A 17053-nucleotide genomic window follows, 5' to 3' on the forward strand; every position below is an offset into this window, starting at 1 on the left:
GAGGATAGGACAAGAGGGAATGGCCTCCAGTTGCACCAAGAGTGGTTCAGATTGGATATCAGGAAAAATTTCTTCACCAAAAGCGTTCTCAGGCACTGGCAGATGCTGCCCAAGGAGGTGGTTGAGTCCCCATCCCTGGAGGTATTTAAAAGATGGGTAGACGAGGTCGTTTAGTGGCAGATAGGAATGGTTGGACTCGATGATCCAGGAGGTCTTTTCCAACCTGGTAATTCTATGATTCTATGATTCTGTTTAAAAGACGAGTAGATGAAGTGCTCAGGGATATGGCTTAGTGGTGGGCAGGTGGCCTCAGTGCTCTCGAAAATCTTTTCCACCCAACCGATTCTACGAAATGTCTGCCCGCCGCCCCCACGCTGGCCGCCAGGGGGCGCCACGCGCCCTCCGCAGGGCACTCGGTCCGGGAGGGGCGGGGGGAGAAGAATCCGTAGAGACGCGCCGGCAGCTCCCGCCGCACCCCTCCCTTCCCCTCCCCGCCGTCACGTGCCGGGCGGGAGGGGGGAGCGAGCAGAGCTAGAGCCGCCCGATTGGCTGACGGGCTGGGCTGGGCGGGAGCCGCTAGGGGGCGCACCCGGGGAGGGGGGAGAGGGAGGGAGGAAGGAAGGCGTCCGGTTGGCTGGGCCGGGCTGCCCGGCGCGCGCGCCGCTGGTTGGCCGAGGCGGCGGTTGGCGGCGCAAGGCTCCCCGCGTGACGCGCTCAGAGGAAGGGCGGGCGGGGGAGGAGGAGCGGCTGCTGCTGGGGGGACACCGAGAGGAGGGAGGAACGGGAAGAGAGCGCGGCTGGGGCTGAGCGCTGTGGAGGAGGAGGTGGAGGTGGCGGTGGCTGCGCGCGTGCGTCCGCGCCGGGAGGAGTGAGGGGAGAGCCGCCATGTGAACCCCCCCACACACACACATACACACTCCATAGGGCCCGGCGGGGCTGGCGGCGGCGGCGCCTCGGGAATGCGCGTCTGGAACGCGGGGAAAGGTGAGCGGCGGCGGCGGCGCGGGAGCCTTCCTCCCCTGCACCATCCCCCGCCCTCACACCCACACCCCCTTCATGGCCGACCAGCGATCGCTGGGCCCCTGCCCTGCCCCTGCCCCAGCCCCTCCCTGGGCCGCGGCCTCTTCCCCCCCCGCTTCTTTCCTCTTCTCAGCGCGGGGCGAGGGGTGGGGGTGGAGGGGTGGGTGAGAGGAGGGCGGCGCGAGGGGTTATGTAACTGGCGCGGTGGCCGCGCGCGAAGGCGGGGGGGGGGGGGCGGCGGGGGGGCGCCCGGGGGGGAGCCCGAGTGCGCCACCCTCGTCCGCGCGCGCGCCCTCCGGCGGGGGAGGGGGCAGGTGTGCGCTCGTCTGGGGAGGGAGGCAGGCGCCCCCACTCGCGAGTGTTTGTGTGTCAGTGTCTGTGTGTGCATGCCTGAGTGTGTGTCTGCTTGTCAGTATCTGTGTACATGTCAGAGTGTGTGTGTGTGTGTGTGTGTGTGTGTGTGTCTCACATGGGGCCTGCGCCACAGACACAACACAGCTCCCCAAGGCAGAGCCTGAGCGGTGCTGCGAGTGTTTCTGCCAGCTAAGGGGTCATTGCAGGGAAATGGGTTGGAGGAGGAGGGGAGGGAAAGCCCAAGCTGCTGGTTGCAGCTTTGCCCTCTTGAATGCACCATGCGCTGTGGAGCTCAGTGGTAGCAGCGCGTATCTTGTCTGCGGTTTTTCTGTTGTGCTTGTCACAAGTTGTTATTTGCTGAGCAATAGTGCTTGGTATATAACGTGTGTGCTGAAAGGAGGGAGGAGGACCTGTGCTTACAACACCGAGGGACAAATGTGTTCGATGATGCTGCTTCTCATCCCTTCCCTATCTAATGTTGATGCATTTTGCTATACAGTTACCATTGACTTGACCTGTGACACTCCCTGATGGGAGATGCACAGTAATGGCATGTTAACCTTAAGAAAGGAAGGAAAGATAATATCACAAGCATGTATTTTTATGGTAGCAAATCTGTGTGTTGTATACTGTACTATTCCATTATTTCTGATGCTTTAAAATTAATGTCTGTCTTCAGAATGACAGGGCTGTGAATACTCGTGTTAATGAGGTATTTTCATCGTGAAAAGATGAGTTGATGTTTTTTCTGCATCTTGATTTAAAATCCAGGTCCAATCTCAGATTTGGTATTGTAGTCCAAAGAAGCAAAACCAGGGGATTGTAATTTTACAATCTGAATTCTGTATTCATTTAGATGCTATTGTTGCTGAGGTAGAACTGTTACAGGCAGTTGCCGAATTACCATTAGATGCAGGAGGTTATAGTTGAAATTTATTTCTGGAGTAGTTCTGCCTTACTAAGATTTATGACACTTAACACAGAAATCCAAATGTCTGGCAAGTTCCTTACCATGTTGTCTCAAGCGTGCAGTTATTAGCTATTCCCACCATATTGGTCTTTTCATTCAGCTCATTTCTGCTGCTGGACAATGTACCAAATCCCTCTTAGTAAATAATCCCAAACTGTCAGGCTGGAGGTCATTGGTAGGACAGTATTAGTAGAGGCACAGTGTAGATACCTGCCTTATGACTCACTGATGTTTAACTACTTGAAGATAGATAGGCTTAAAAGTAAAGCTCTAATAGGAAAAATACATTAGTGTATTTCAAGCCTCAGTAATAAACTGATTGTACATTTTTTCTGCGTACAATATACGTGTCTTCAATACATTTTTTAAGTGGCCGTTCAAATAGAGCCCCAGCCCATCTTTCTGGATAGCGTGTACATACTCAGATGCAACCTGTTCTGATACAGTGGTAGTGTCTTGTAACTGAGTGCTGATTTTGATTAGTTTTTTCCTGATCCCTTGACCCAGATGTTTTTTTAAAAGAAGTTTCATGGCAATTTTTCTGTCTTTCTATCATCCATTTCAGTTACTAGAGATATCAAAAAAAGTAAGAATGATTCAAACACAAGGTATGAAAAACAATTATGATTATACCAGCCTTTTTTAATAACTTGGTTGTTCAGGAAAGCAGGAAAAGAATAACTTGCCTCACCCTGCCATGTGCTTTCCCTATTTAATTTGTCAGCTATTGTTTATTTCACAAGGAATGATATTTATTGGTTTTAGTATTGAACATTTTTCTGTTTTAATTGAAGGTGTATATTACAATCACCAAGCTCCCTGTCAGCTCTTAGCAGTGTGTTTGCCTGGTACAGCTCTAACAAGGGACTTCAGTATCCAAATGTTGAAACCCTCTCTCAAGAATACAATGCAGATTAATTTGGTGATAGTGACATGTGTTTACCTAAGCATAGCAGAATTGAGAAAGAACTAGAAGCGAATATAAATGTGTGTGGCCGTGGAGTTATAAAGAAAGTTGAAAGTAAGAGAGCAAATCTAAGTGGATGCAAAAAAGCGTAAAGAATTCTGAAACATTAAATATAGTATACTTGTGGAGGTGTCTTTTTAAATTCATGTAGTGCTTCTCCCTGAGAGCAGCTTTCTGCTCTGTTGTGGAAACCAGGCAGCATTTTAATTGGAGACACATATGTTTATAGGGAGGAGGGCCTCCCATGTCTGTATGCCCCTGCCACTGCCCTCCTCCGTTTCTGTATTTCATGTAGAGTAACTGGTGCTGCTAAGATAAAAGTCAGAATTAGGAAACCCTTCTTCATTCTTGCTCTTCAGTGGAAGAGAGGTGAGTGTGTAGAACAGCTTCAGATGATGGGCTGTGATGGCAGCCTCATTTCCTGTGGCTTATATTTTCAGAATTAGCCAAAGGGCTGCTGCTACCATAGTAAAGGAAACTGTGACTGCAAGTTTAATCTAGGAGATACTTTTAGTTTGGTATTCCCATAGAAAGGATACTTCCATATTCTTTGCTCTAAATGCATCAGCAGCCTGTGGTCGCTGAATTTCACAGTTTGCTTTTGGGGAAAGTAATATTATATTCATTTTATATTTTATTAATTTTTTTAAACTAATTTCCTATTATAAATCTTCATGTCTCCCAGTTGGTATTGGTTCTGTTCAATAGTGCTGAAGCTGATGGTTTGAAATTCAATTGCCTGTGTAAGTAAAGCTTTGCCATATTGTGGTCAACATTTTAGTGTTGTTTTTGCTCCCTGTTTTCTGCTAACTGTAAATACTTTAACCAAATCCCAACAGAAGGGAAACTACCAGCTGTAACTTCCTTATTTGGACTGCTTGAATTCATGCAGACCTTTTCAGCTTCTTGATTTATGAAAGTAAATAATCCTGAAAAAGAGAAAGCTCATTTTGCTCAGGAGAAGACAGTACTCGGGTACCCTGCAGAGTCATTCTTGCAAATGCAGGTGGATTGCTTTGAATGCCAAAATATGAAAGCAGTGCTAAAGCTTCCCAGAGTAGGATAGAGAACTGCTCAAAGTTTGGGTTTTTTTGTATTAACTTAGAAATTGTGGCAGCGTGAGGTATGCAGTGTATTTTGGCAGGATCCTTAGGACTGCTGCTAACACTTTTGGTCAGTTTCTAGATGTAAAATAAGATTCTGTCCACCGTGTTTATGACCTCATCTTTTTGAGGTGACTCAGATCAACTGGTAGTCCAGGGCATGATGAGTCGACTTCTTGGACTAGTGGTTGTTCTCCACCGACATAATTTTGGAAACTTAGGAGCTCTTGCTGTTCTAAGGAAACCATTAAATTGCTGATAATTCTAACAAATAGGGAAGCCCATCGCTCCTTGGCATGTAAGGTAAATGATTACTGCCATTTACCAAGTACAGTAAATGTGTTCTGCCATTTTATGCTTTTTGGTGCAACTCCCAGTTGAACTGAAGAACTAAAATAGTGGTCTGTATTGACAGGATACTGTTCCTGGATTCTGAATCTGCCTGTTGTTTTCAGGAAATTTTAGAGCATTGGGAAGCTGGAAAGAGTGGCTTTTCAGTCTATTATTTCCTGGAATTCCAAGCTGAAATTACATTATTTGTTAAGCAATTCCATGAATCCTCTTGTAAAACAATATGGGGGAAGGTAGTGGTAATGACTTTTCACTCTAATTTCTGGGCGATTAGTAATTTGAAGTTGTACGTGTTCCCTCTCCAGATTGATTCCAATAATTTCTGTGTTGATTTTCAGCCTAAGTCCTACAAATGTAGGCCATTTTTTCTCTGTGGCCTTTTTGTATGGATCTGTCTCCACTAAGAAGCAATGTAACACTGTTTGGATATCAGAGGTACTTAAAATACTAACTTAAAACCACTTCAGGACAAGAACACAATTCAGATTTGAGTTTTATTTAGGGATTCTAAAGAATTAGAACACTTTTGTCTTGTCCTCGGGATTCTGAACTGTGTTTTTCCAGGAAAACACAGAAACACTGTACTTTTTTAGCATTCCTATGAATATAGAAGAAAACAGAATATATTTAATCAGATCAAAGGTTCGCCTAGGTAATAGTAAAGAAACAAACATATTGAGATACTTAGTCTTTGTATTCTGAATTCCTGGTAGTTTACCTTCTTATACCAAAAAAAACCCACTTTTTTTTATTCCAGTAATTCATTTACTCATCCTATATGTGTTCTAAGCATACTTGGTGTCCTATGTCAGTGAATCCACAAGTAAACTAGGCAATTGATGAAAAAATGTCCATTTGTTTTGATCTTGCCACTTCCTAGTTTCACCTGATTCCTCCTAGTCTTGTTGATCTGAGTTGATGATAAAAGTGATATCCATGGACTAAAGAATGGTGTAGAAGATTTGGGTGGAAACTTAAAACTTCAAGGCTAAGCATAGAAGCTGTATCTTCTGAAGATTTTACTTCACAAAAGATTTCTCAGCTTTGACAGTTTCAAAGGCAAATCCAGAAAAACATTTGGGAACCTGAGTGTGCATTGTCAGTTGGAATTAAGTGATGTCATTCAAAAGCTGCCACGAACAGAAAATGTAGCTATTTAAATACTGAATATGTAGTCCTCAATATTTTGTTAGTAAAGTTACTTGAGTTCTTGGAGTTTGGCTGCTGTATGTGTTTAGTGCTGCCTGTATGGGAGTAGAGAGGTGGTCCTCCTTAATATCTGATGTCTGCTACCACTTGAGGTTTGCAAAGTGCCTGTCTTATCTCTTCTTTTTCTCCTGACAAGCCTGGCCTGATCAGCACCTGCTCAGTGTATACTGATAACATTGAGTTGAGCATAAAGCACAACTGCCCTGGGCACTTCTCGTTATGTAGGTTAGAGCATTGGCCCAGAGGACAGGTTTTTTTCTATGCCATTCTCTATTATCAAAGTGGTTAATTCTGAGAACTGAGCAATCAAACTGGTCAGCAACAAAGAGAGAGAAATTTTTTTCGTGTATACACATGCACACGTGCACATGGATATACAGGGACACACGTATATCCAAACAAACGCATAAAATCAATCAAAAATATGTAATCTCTTTTGACAAGATTTCCCCAGTCTGTTGGCCTGAAGTCTAGGGAGTCTGAAGAAGTTGAAGATTGTGTATGTCAGAGGTTTTTGTCAGCACAGTTCTTCTGAATTTGATGCTGACAACTTCAGAATGTTCACAGATTCCTTGCTTTGATCACCTCATTGAAATTTTCCAGTTATTTATCTTGAATGATTATACCTCCACTTACCCACTTTTTCTGCCTTATTGAGTTTTTCTTTAGCTTTACAAGGATGCTTCTGTCAGGTGTGCTTAGGAAGTCCTAAATCATTCAGCGGCAGCGATTCTTCTCGTTATTTGGGAGGAGGGATCATGGTTTACTAATGCTACCTGCTGACTGCTTGGCCTGTGCCTCAACATAGGGTTATTGTGTAAAATAAGAGTTGTGGGAGAGGATTCTCATCAGACTGAGGAGTGCACAGACTTAAAACTTCCTGAACAAGTTCTTTTGGGGTTTTTTGGGTTTTTTTTGTAGAAAACTGAACATCCCACTCTTCCTTTTCAAAGTAACGCAGTTCTCTGTTGTCAAATACTATAGACAGCTAAACATAGGGGCTTAAAGGAAGAATACCCAACTTGTACACTCATCTTGCTTATTGTTTCAAATACTTGAGTCCAAGAGAGAGAATTTTGTTTCAGTGATTTAAAATCCATTCACTATGTTGCTATTGGAAGTCCTAATTCCATAAGCTGTTTCTTATTCTCATTTTACCTAATAGATTTTATTATGGAATCTAGGCATTTAGAAGCTGGCTTAAAGATTGTGAGTGTGCTAAGTCCTCTTGGGCCCCAGAAGAATATAAATGCAGAAGAGAAATAATGAAGCCAGTTGCTGAAGTCTGCTGAAACTTGGAAGTATATTGTGGCAATATGAACAGTTTTATCAAAGAACTGATGTTTGAGCTAAATGTGAATTGAGCTACATGGTTAAATACAGCAATGAAAGTCTATGAAGAGCCAGCCATCACTGAGGAACTCTGAAGAGAGAGAGGAAATTTTACCAAAAAATGAGAAATGTTGAAACTGAAGCGAGAGTCTTCTGTGAGCAGAAGAAAAATTCACCCAAGTTAAACTGCTACTTGTGTCTGCTACTGAGTGTTATTCCTAGAGGGGAATGAAACATTGACAGTTTGTCTCAAATTGAATCTGACTTGCTATATTTCAAAGAACTAACCATCTCGCAAGGCCTGTATAAAAGCAAAAAGAGTATCTTCTTGAAAACAGGTTACTCCGAACTGATGCAGACTGTGCAGTGATGCTGGTTTCTGTACCACATGCTCATGATTCCTTCAGTTGTGACAATTAAAACAGTGATCTGTACTGGACTCCCGAGTCAGTTGTAGAAAGGTCTAAACACTTTTGTCCTGTACAGCTCTTGTCTGAATAGTTACTTGCTTTACAACTGCCTTAGGTCATTGTGATAATACGCCAGCAGATGTAACCTGTATTTCTAAGTTGTTACTTGTATGTAAAGTATTTATTCCTTGATGTTAAAGTAAACTGATCTGAAATAAAGACAGTTTTCAGTTGCAGAAATACTCATTTTGAAAACTGGATTAGTTTAGCGAACAGTTTCTGTGTCTTTTTCTGGGGGAGCAATTGAACTGAAGGTCATAGTATAATTTCTTTGCCGTCAGTCTCAAATGAAAGTATGCATGCGACACAATTTTAGAATAGCCATCAACTCCGAAAGGAGCTGATTCTGAAGGACTTGGGTTTTTTCCATGCTTTATGTGGGCTGTATGAGATTTCACCTTTCTATCAAATGCCATATATTTTAGAAAAATACTGTTTCTAAATTTCTCATACTCACTAGCAGTTTTGTGTTTAATATTTAATTTGCCCAATATTTTCATGATTTTTCTTAAATAATAATCTTAGGTTTACTCACAGGGGCAGGGGGAAGCTGAGGAGACAGATATTTTTCAAATGTCCTTCAGACAGATTAATTTCTATTTCTTTAAAATATCATCAGATTGAATTGCAGAACAGAACTTACTGGTTGACCGTATAACATCAGGTTCTTGTATTTAGAAGTGATTATCATATGGGCACATGTAGCTTAAGATGGAGATTGGACTTAGCACTTCTTAGCTGCTCAACTCTATTTTCTTTTCTCCTGTCCTGTGAAAAGGTGAGGTAGCCTGCCCTTGTTTATTGGGAGGCAGGGCGAACAAGACATGACGTAAGCAGGACTAGTTAGTGAAGAGTAGCTAGCTCATTGCAACTCCATACCGACATTTACACCAAGTTTTGTTGGTTATAGCCGCGACCCTAAAAGTTGTTTTCTAGAAATGGACAAGATAATTTTACGATCCCACTGGCAGTGGAAGGATCAGCCCCACCCATTCTTCATTTCCGCTCTGGCTGCTTTGACTTTGTCTGATGCTTCTGCGAGTCATTTCAGCTTGCTGAACTCACAGGAAACTAACCTGTAAAATTACGTCAATTTTCTGTTGATTTACTAGGCTGAATTGCATGTAGCACCAGTATGAACATAGGGGTTATTTGAGTTTGGAGGCAGTGTAGAGGTTGTGAGAAAAGGGTAAAGCCCGTTAGGCCAGCAGAGGTTGAAGAGCAGAACCGTCCCTTCTGGTGACAGTCAGCCATCAAGTTGACTCAACCATCTTGAAACTTCACCATGAGAGTTTTATTTCATCCCTGGAATAAAATTCAGTTGCTTTGCAGCATGCTAATTAGTTCATATTAATATGGAACAGCGTTCTTAGCTCTGAAGTGTCTAAAATCACAGGGATCAGAGATTTTAAAACACCATGTCGTAAAAAAAAACTTTTGAACTATGTTTTGAACTTTTTTGAACTTTCTTTTGCTGGATTCTGAACTTTTCAGTGGGTGGTAGAAAACGATTTAAAACCCTGTAACAGCAGCTCTTTTCCAGAAGTCTTGGCCAAAAATAGGACTCTTATGCTGAGAAATTTGTAAACATGTAAGATAGTTCTTCCCTCAAAATGCTTAGAGACTAATGCCAAGTGGGGTGGTGAGTTTGATGTGGGAGCTGTAATGTAGATGCATGAAACTCAAACAGGCCACAAAATACCCACTTGGTGGAAACAACTTCTAAGCCCTGCATAGCTGGGATGGATTCAACCTACAGTTCAAGCAACAGATTCTGATACTCATTAGCAGTGGCCCAAGCTATATATACTTCTGTTAGAGTTACATCTTCAAGAATAAGGCTTGTGGTGTTTGAATATGTTAATCGTATCAAGTTCTTCAGCATTAGAGGGTGTTGCCCGGATGTTCACTCTTGTCAGAAAAGTTAAATAGTTGTTAGTACATGTTATACTTAAACTTAGGTTTCAGTTACCTGAAATCGGATTACCTGGATTAGAAGTTTCTTTTGCCATGTATTTAAACATAGGCATGGTAGGGTTATCTGTCACTGTACAGCCTCATTTTGTCTTTGGAGCTAGTTCATGTGTTTTCCTGTAGTGCGAAGCCTTAACATTTGTATTCTGCCAGATTTAAGTTGGCTACTTGAAGAGGCAGCAGAAATGTCTCTGCACCATATACCTGGAAAAGGAGATGTTGAACAGTATGGCAGAGACAATACTCTTTTGTCAATTTTGGGTAGGACTAGTACTGATCTGGAATTACAAAGCCCATGGGGATCTATGTTCACTTTATTTATAGAGCATTGGAGATCTGTATCCTGTGCTCCTAAGTATTTGTCCCTGTAATACCTGTGGATTTGGTCTGCATTTGTCTGTTATGTGTATTACTCCAACAGCCCCAAATAATGGAAAGCCGCTTGTCTTACAACTACATCATCTGCAGTTTGAAATATTTTTAAAAAATAACTTTTCTGCATCAGTCTTTGTGTGTTATGGATCAGATTAAAACAAGTGCTAACTTAACATCAACATTTGCATCTGTGCAACACTGTTATACACACAGACGTATTTATAGAATTCATAAAATGTAGACTTAACATTTTGTTCCATTACTTGATCTGTAGGCTTTGATTAACAGTCTTTAATAATAGGATTAAGTGGTTGTGGACTGGGAAGCATAATGCCTATGAAGCAGCATGCAAAGGGGTGTTACATGTCTTTTCCCAGTGGGCTGTCAGTCATTCAAAGCATCAAAACTTAGTTTCTCTTGTAGCTTTAGTTTTGAAAAGGATTGCCCATTAGAAATTTTATTTTTAGTTTAAGAGCCCTATTTTGTAGAATGGAACAATTTTACAATTTGTGTGCGGCCTAGAAAGAGGTGCAGGGCCAAATTATGTTGATTTTGATCACAGGAGCTCTACTTTTTTCTTGAAAGGTTGTTTCTTTTGCACTGAAAACTTGGATTCTGTTCCTAGGAATACTTTTTCTACCCTTGCAGGCTTTTGTGCAGTTTTGTTGGGATTTGTTTTTTAAGTGCTTAAGTTTCTTTGTGTTAACAGATCCAGAAATGTGAGTGTTTCGGTTTTATTTACAAAGCTTTGCTCTGGGTGAGAGGTCACTTTATATCTTGTCCTTCAGGCTGTAGACATACCCTGAAGGCTTGTAACTGGTAGTTTGCTTTCACCAAGTCCCTATGCATTTGTGCTCTTGAATTTGTGAAAACAGAGACGACTATTCTGAGACAAGTTAGGTACTATAATCACAGGAAAGGTGAATTCTTGTCTGAGATTGACATGTTCCCTGACTTGATCCCTCACCACCACTTCAATGGTTCTTTACAAAGCATTTCTCTTACTCATCGATTCATCATGATTCCTATAGAGCGAGCATCATACCATCCTTACGTTTCTTGTTTCATGAAAAAGTGAGCATGTTTCAAATCTTGCTTAGCTTTTCCTCTGATTCGGTATATCCTGTGCAAGATGTCTCTGGCCCTCATTTGTTCCTTAGGCTTCTGCAACATAGCTGTAGAGGCTGTCTTCATTCTTAATGAAAAAAATCACACTGTAAGCACAAGCCTTTAGCTGTGGGATTCTCCTTAGAGCAGAAACCTGAGTTCATCATTCAGTTCCTAGAATTACAAAGGGAGGAGCTAGTCTCCCCGGTTTTCATATCAGCATTAAGAAAATAACCCACGACTCTCAGGACCTAAGCCAGAGGCCTTTAGTAATCACTGAAGTGTAACATGTTCCCAGCTTGTGTGTTTGGAATTTAAATGGACTGTCTGAGTCAAAAATCACATCTGCCAAGGAAATAGTAAATCATTATCAGATGTTGTAAGTAGGCATTACAGCCTAGCTTGTCTAGTTTTGCAGGCTCTGGAAAGGCAAATTTTGAGCAGTTGATATATTTTGGTTTAACACGCTTAAGTAGTTTTGTTGTTTTCTAGTTTAACTCAGACTAGGCCTGTACCCATTATTCTGATTTTGATTTGCCTTACTGGTAGTGCTCTTCTGATCTAATGGCTTTTAGACTATAGATCTTTTCTTCCTTGCATCCCAGTGTCCTGAAGAAAAATTAAATGTGTTTTGAGATTTCAGAAAAGCTTTCCCTCATGAAAGCAGTTCTTCAGTTTATCAGGCATTAGATACTTCAGTTTAAGCAAGAGGCTGTCTATATATGTGTCAGAGTAACTACCTATCAAACCCTGTTTTCGCTAGAACTTTAATTGGAATGAATAACATCTTTATTAGGCTGATGTTGTGGTGACTTATAGTGTGCTTTTCATACAGTCTTGAAGGTTCTTTGGGTTTTTTTCATGGCTAGTGTTTTGTTTCATATGAGATTTTCTGTTTGATAGACTTAGAATCATAGAATAGCCCAGACTGGAAGGGACCTTGGAAGATTATCTGTCGTTTCATGGGAAGGGAGGCCTAGATGAGATTATAGAATCATAGAATCCCTAGGTTGGGAAAGACCTTTGAGATCATCAAGTCCAACCGTACCATTACTAAATCGTATCACTAAGCACTTCTACCCATCTTTTAAATGCTTCCAGGTGCCATTGCATCGTGTTCAATTGCAGCTTTAAAACCTCCAGTCCTGCGGACTGTATCATGTACCTGGGGTAGTTACTCCAGTGACTGATGGTTCTCACAAGAAAAAATGTATTTCTCATATCAAGATGAAACCTCTCTTGGTGTACCTTTTACTTGTTGCCTGTTGTCCTGTCCACGTGGGTCCTTGTGAAAGGAGACCCTCTGTGCTTTTTGTAGCCACCCTTTAAAACTTTGTCATTCTTTCTATAAAAAAGGAGAAAGGGTAATCAGTAGTTCAAATTCTGATGTCTTTTATGAGCTCATACACTGATACAGTATCTAAAAAGACTAAATGACATTTTCTTGAGTAAATTGGTTTTTTTCCTTGAACATTCACTTCTGTTTTCTCCAAGAACTTCTTAGCTGAAAGTGGTAGATGTGCATTATAGTTGACTTCAGCTGATGGAAAAATACAAATTTTCCAAATGAAAGAAATCACCTAGCCATTTCCAGTATGTACTGTCCTCTACAGGAAAAAAGACAGTTTGCATTTTGTGTGGTCATCTAGCTCATCTCCTCTCATTTTTCTCACTGTTTCTTGAGAGTTCTGTGGTATCTAACAGATATAATCCAAACCACTAAAAATAAATTTCAGAAAGCCTAGTGTCTTGGAAATGAATCTCTGGGTATGAAATGCAGGTACCTAGAGAGACGATACAAAATGCTGAGGAGAGATTGCTCTGTTTTGATTGTTGGTGTAGAACTTATCTTCTTGTCTTGATTAATCTTCATAATTATATGCATACGTATAGGTTGTATATCAATTACAACTATAGCAACTATAGGAAGACTAGAAATGGATGCATCATGGTCTACCTGTGTTTGCAGAGATCCTGAAACATACAACTGAAGTTTGTCTTTTCCAGGTAGTTATCCCTGCTTTGACTATAATTCTGCTGTTGCCTTAATTTGATGTATTTGTAGTGTTCCATGAAAATAATCGTATTTCTGAAAACTTTCCTGTTGCTGTGTATTGGTCCTGCAATCAGTCTCAAGACTGCAAGAACTTGCCTGCGATCCAAGGTAGTTTAACTGGATTTCAGAGTCTGCCTTCATGTTAGCTCTAGAACAAAAGGGATTTAAGAGGTGAATTCAACTTTCAGCCAAGTTCAAAGGAAACGAAATTTTATAGTGATAAATGGGACAGTCACCAGAACAGCATGGTAGAAGGCCTAGATGGGAATGTGACCGAAACACATTGTCATCTCCATCCATAGCTGTACGTACGTGCTTTCTGGTAGGCTGGAGACTGAAGCTTCTGTGCCCTGTTACTGGGCAATGCTATGGGTAGTCCAGAGAAAGGTATCTTCTCAAAAGCAGACAAGAATGGAGAAAACTTGTTGACTTCCTTCTGTGTATTAAATGTAATTTCGTGCATTTCTATGGAAGACAAAGAAATAGAAATTAAATATTTAATAGAATAATAGTGTCTGGCTTAAATATTTGTCCTCTTTGGGTCCTGTCCTTACACTCTAAGATCTAAAAGGAAAAACAGTGTTTTTATTTAGGGAAAGGATCGGAGTAGAAAGTGAGAGATATAATAGGAGGAAGTGACCTCATGATCTTACTACATCATTAATCAATGTTTTAAAATCAGTATTACAACAGCTATAGTTAATGTGAATCACTTAAGTGCACTGAACAGTTGGCCACAATCCAAAATGTTTCTTTTTCCCTCCCCAAGTTCTGTTTTAGCCAACTAATATCTCATCTGGAAATGCTGCTGCATACAGCTCACGGTTCAGGGATAAATGTCTTGCATAAAGGAAATTGACAGTTTGGCTGGTTGGGTATATTATTTCTTTATTGTTAAGCAACACAAACAACCCCAAAGAAACAAATCACAAGCCTAGGTACAGATAATTTAAAGAACTGGCTCTTCATTGACCATAAGATGGCTTTTGCTTTTTTTTGGTTTTATGGGATGTATTACATTGGAGAAACAAGTGTTTGGACCTTTATAGTTAGCTTTAAATCCATTTTGGTGAAATTAATCCAGTTTCTAGTACCAGGAGGTGTTTGCCTGCAATTCACCCACCGTGTAGATAGTATCAAATAGGAAATAGAGGTTTGTTCCAGGCTTGGTCATTGTTTTGCCTGAACAGTAGCAGTTGTATTTAAGAACCTTTTATTACTCCTTTGTAGGACACCTATGGTGAACAGGATGAATTTAATAAATCATAAGGGAAACTGAACATTGTAATGAGTTTTTTGTATTCTGAGTGAGTATAACAAAATATGTATGTGTATCTTTTGATATGTAGCAGGAGCTACGATGCGCATTACTACAAAACTGAGTAGGTTTTTATGCAATTTTTCATTTCTAGGTTAACAGTGTAACTTGTATAATTCAGTGAAACACACTGAAAAATGTAATCTTTGTGATAATCTTTAGATGGCCTCTAATGCATCATTGATATGATGATATTACTACACAACTAATTGATCAAGCATTTTTCTTCCTGTGCAGAAGCTTCACTATGAGGCGGGGTGGATGGCGGAAACGGGCTGCTGATGGCGATGGCTGGGGAATATGGGTATGTTCAAAAGCAAGAGGCTTTTTTTTTTTTTTAAAGAGGTACATGGCACTGTGGTTAAAAAGAGTTTACAGTTTTGTTTTATATACTAAAGGTAAGCTATAAATTAAACCCTTTTGCTTCAATTGAAAACAAATAATTAAATTCAGAGGAAATTCTAAAAGTTACCAGGTTTTGAAGACTTACTTCACAATAATCCATTAAATTGCATTACTAGTAAGTGCAGGTCCTTGAATAGCTTTAAATTACCATTAACTAAGTAATCTTAAAACTGTTCATGGTTATCTCCACCACATTCTGTGTAGTCTGGGAAACAATAACTGAGGTAACTAATTTACATAAATATTTACAATACTGTTGTTTTATGAATATTTAAGAACTGAAAATGTGTGGAGCGTAATGAATATTCTCTCTCCATTGTTTCTTTAAGGAATGACCCTCCAATTTAGCATCCAAACTTGTGCTCCCTTATTTCTTTTTTCTTCTTTCTTTTTATTCTGTAACAGCTTTTATATAAATAGTATCCTTTTTCTTATAGAATAAGATAAAAGAAGTATGACATAAATCCTACCGTGTTGGTAACAAGATGCAATTATCTTGTAGATAAAAAATTAGGGTGGAAGATTTGCTTTTTTTCTTTGGAAAAACAATGTGTCTGTTGTATGTGAAACAAAATCAATTTGAAGGAATGGTCCTTACCTTTCTAGTCCCAAAATTAACCAGTTTCTGTCTGTAAAAGTTAGAAAATAAGACTAGCATCATAGGATTTTTTTGTTTTGTTTTAACTTAAAAATTAGGGCGGGTACATGTCGGCAAAGGTTAAGAAATTGGAAGATCAGTTCCGGTCAGATTCAGCCATACAGCACCAGAAGGATGGAAATTCATCAAGTATCTTTAGTGGAGTTGCCATCTATGTCAATGGCTTTACAGGTGACGCTTTCATTTTTTTTAAGGATCTGTTCTGTTTTGTTCTAGTGTCTGTTTACTATCCTAAGCGGAGTAAAGAATGTAAAACACATGAGTTTGCAGTTAAGCGAATACGTAACAATTACTGTATGTTTTCAATATTGTGTTCCTTTGTATTTCATGATTAAGATTTTCAATTAAAAATCAGATTTAGGTTATGAATATAAATATTACTTTAGTAAATTGTTGACATGAATGGTCACTGATACAAGCAGGAGTAAATTTTTCTAGTTTTCTGCAGTCATCTTATTTGAAATGAAACCTTTTCTCTTCCTCTATACTCCTACATGTATTAAATTTTTAATTTTCCAAACTGTTGATGGTTCCACTGGACTTGGAGTGTATGCATGAAATTTATGTTTGGTTGGATACATTAGGGTTTTCTTGCTTATAGTGGCATCATGCTTTAGACAGTGAACCCTTTAATAGTGGCAGGAGGAACAAGAGAAAAGGTAAGACACATGAGTACATTTTCTGTGGTGGACTGATAGTGCATGTTAACTGGAGTAAGATATTTAATCTACCATATTTACATTCCTATTTCTCCTGGGGTTTTGTTAAACTACTTAATAACCTTTTTGAAACTTCCCAGAAGCCTTTTTCAGGGACCTATGCCAGGAATGTTGTGACTATCACGTAACTGAAGCATACAGCTTCTATGACATGAAGCAGTGGTGGTTTGAGCACAGAGCTCAAAAAATAAGGTATAAGGTGGTCATGTTAAACTTAATACATCAGTTATATGATATAGGCAGTTTCTTCAGTGAAAATCGTATTATTTGTGTATTCTTCGGGATACTGGTTCCTGCATAGAGCTCTACAAGGTGATTGTCTGGAAGGCTGAAGTGGGGAAGATGACACCTGGAGAAAACATGTGCAATTTTTAGTTAAAAGCTACAGGTTTAAACAAGTGTTAGAAATATTTTGAGAGTTGACAGTAGGCCACTGGAAGCAATTGTAAATATTTTTTTAAAAAGAACCTTTCTTCCTCCCTGTCTTGATAAACTTCTTTTTTTCTTTTTTTTTTTTTTTTTTAAAGTATTTTGTGCCAGCTTTACTATTCAGAACATCTTATTTGTACTGACCCAAACCCTTGGTGCCAATGTGACACCACTGCAGAAGTTTTCCAAAAGCTAGAATTTGTTTCTCCCCCACCCCTGCTTGCAAAATGAATATG

At 40.1% G+C, this 17053-nt stretch overlaps 1 protein-coding gene across 2 annotated transcripts in view; it reads left to right on the top strand.

Moving 5' to 3' along the window:
- The first annotated feature begins 782 nt into the window (after nt 1–782).
- The window catches only part of REV1 (REV1 DNA directed polymerase), a 61719-nt gene continuing 45448 nt past the window's right edge, over nt 783–17053 (top strand). The window contains exons 1-3 of one of the 2 annotated variants that reach the window (XM_054063984.1): nt 783–984; nt 14844–14910; nt 15708–15840. In XM_054063984.1, coding sequence (XP_053919959.1) covers nt 14854–14910; nt 15708–15840 — 190 coding nt within the window. In that variant the 5' untranslated portion in view covers nt 783–984; nt 14844–14853. Of the gene's footprint in view, nt 985–13125; nt 13240–14843; nt 14911–15707; nt 15841–17053 lie in introns of those variants that run through there. The other variant, XM_054063988.1, reaches the window with a different exon arrangement.

This window comes from Cuculus canorus, chromosome 1 (assembly GCF_017976375.1).
Source record: "Cuculus canorus isolate bCucCan1 chromosome 1, bCucCan1.pri, whole genome shotgun sequence".
In the NCBI taxonomy this organism is placed as follows: domain Eukaryota; kingdom Metazoa; phylum Chordata; class Aves; order Cuculiformes; family Cuculidae; genus Cuculus; species Cuculus canorus.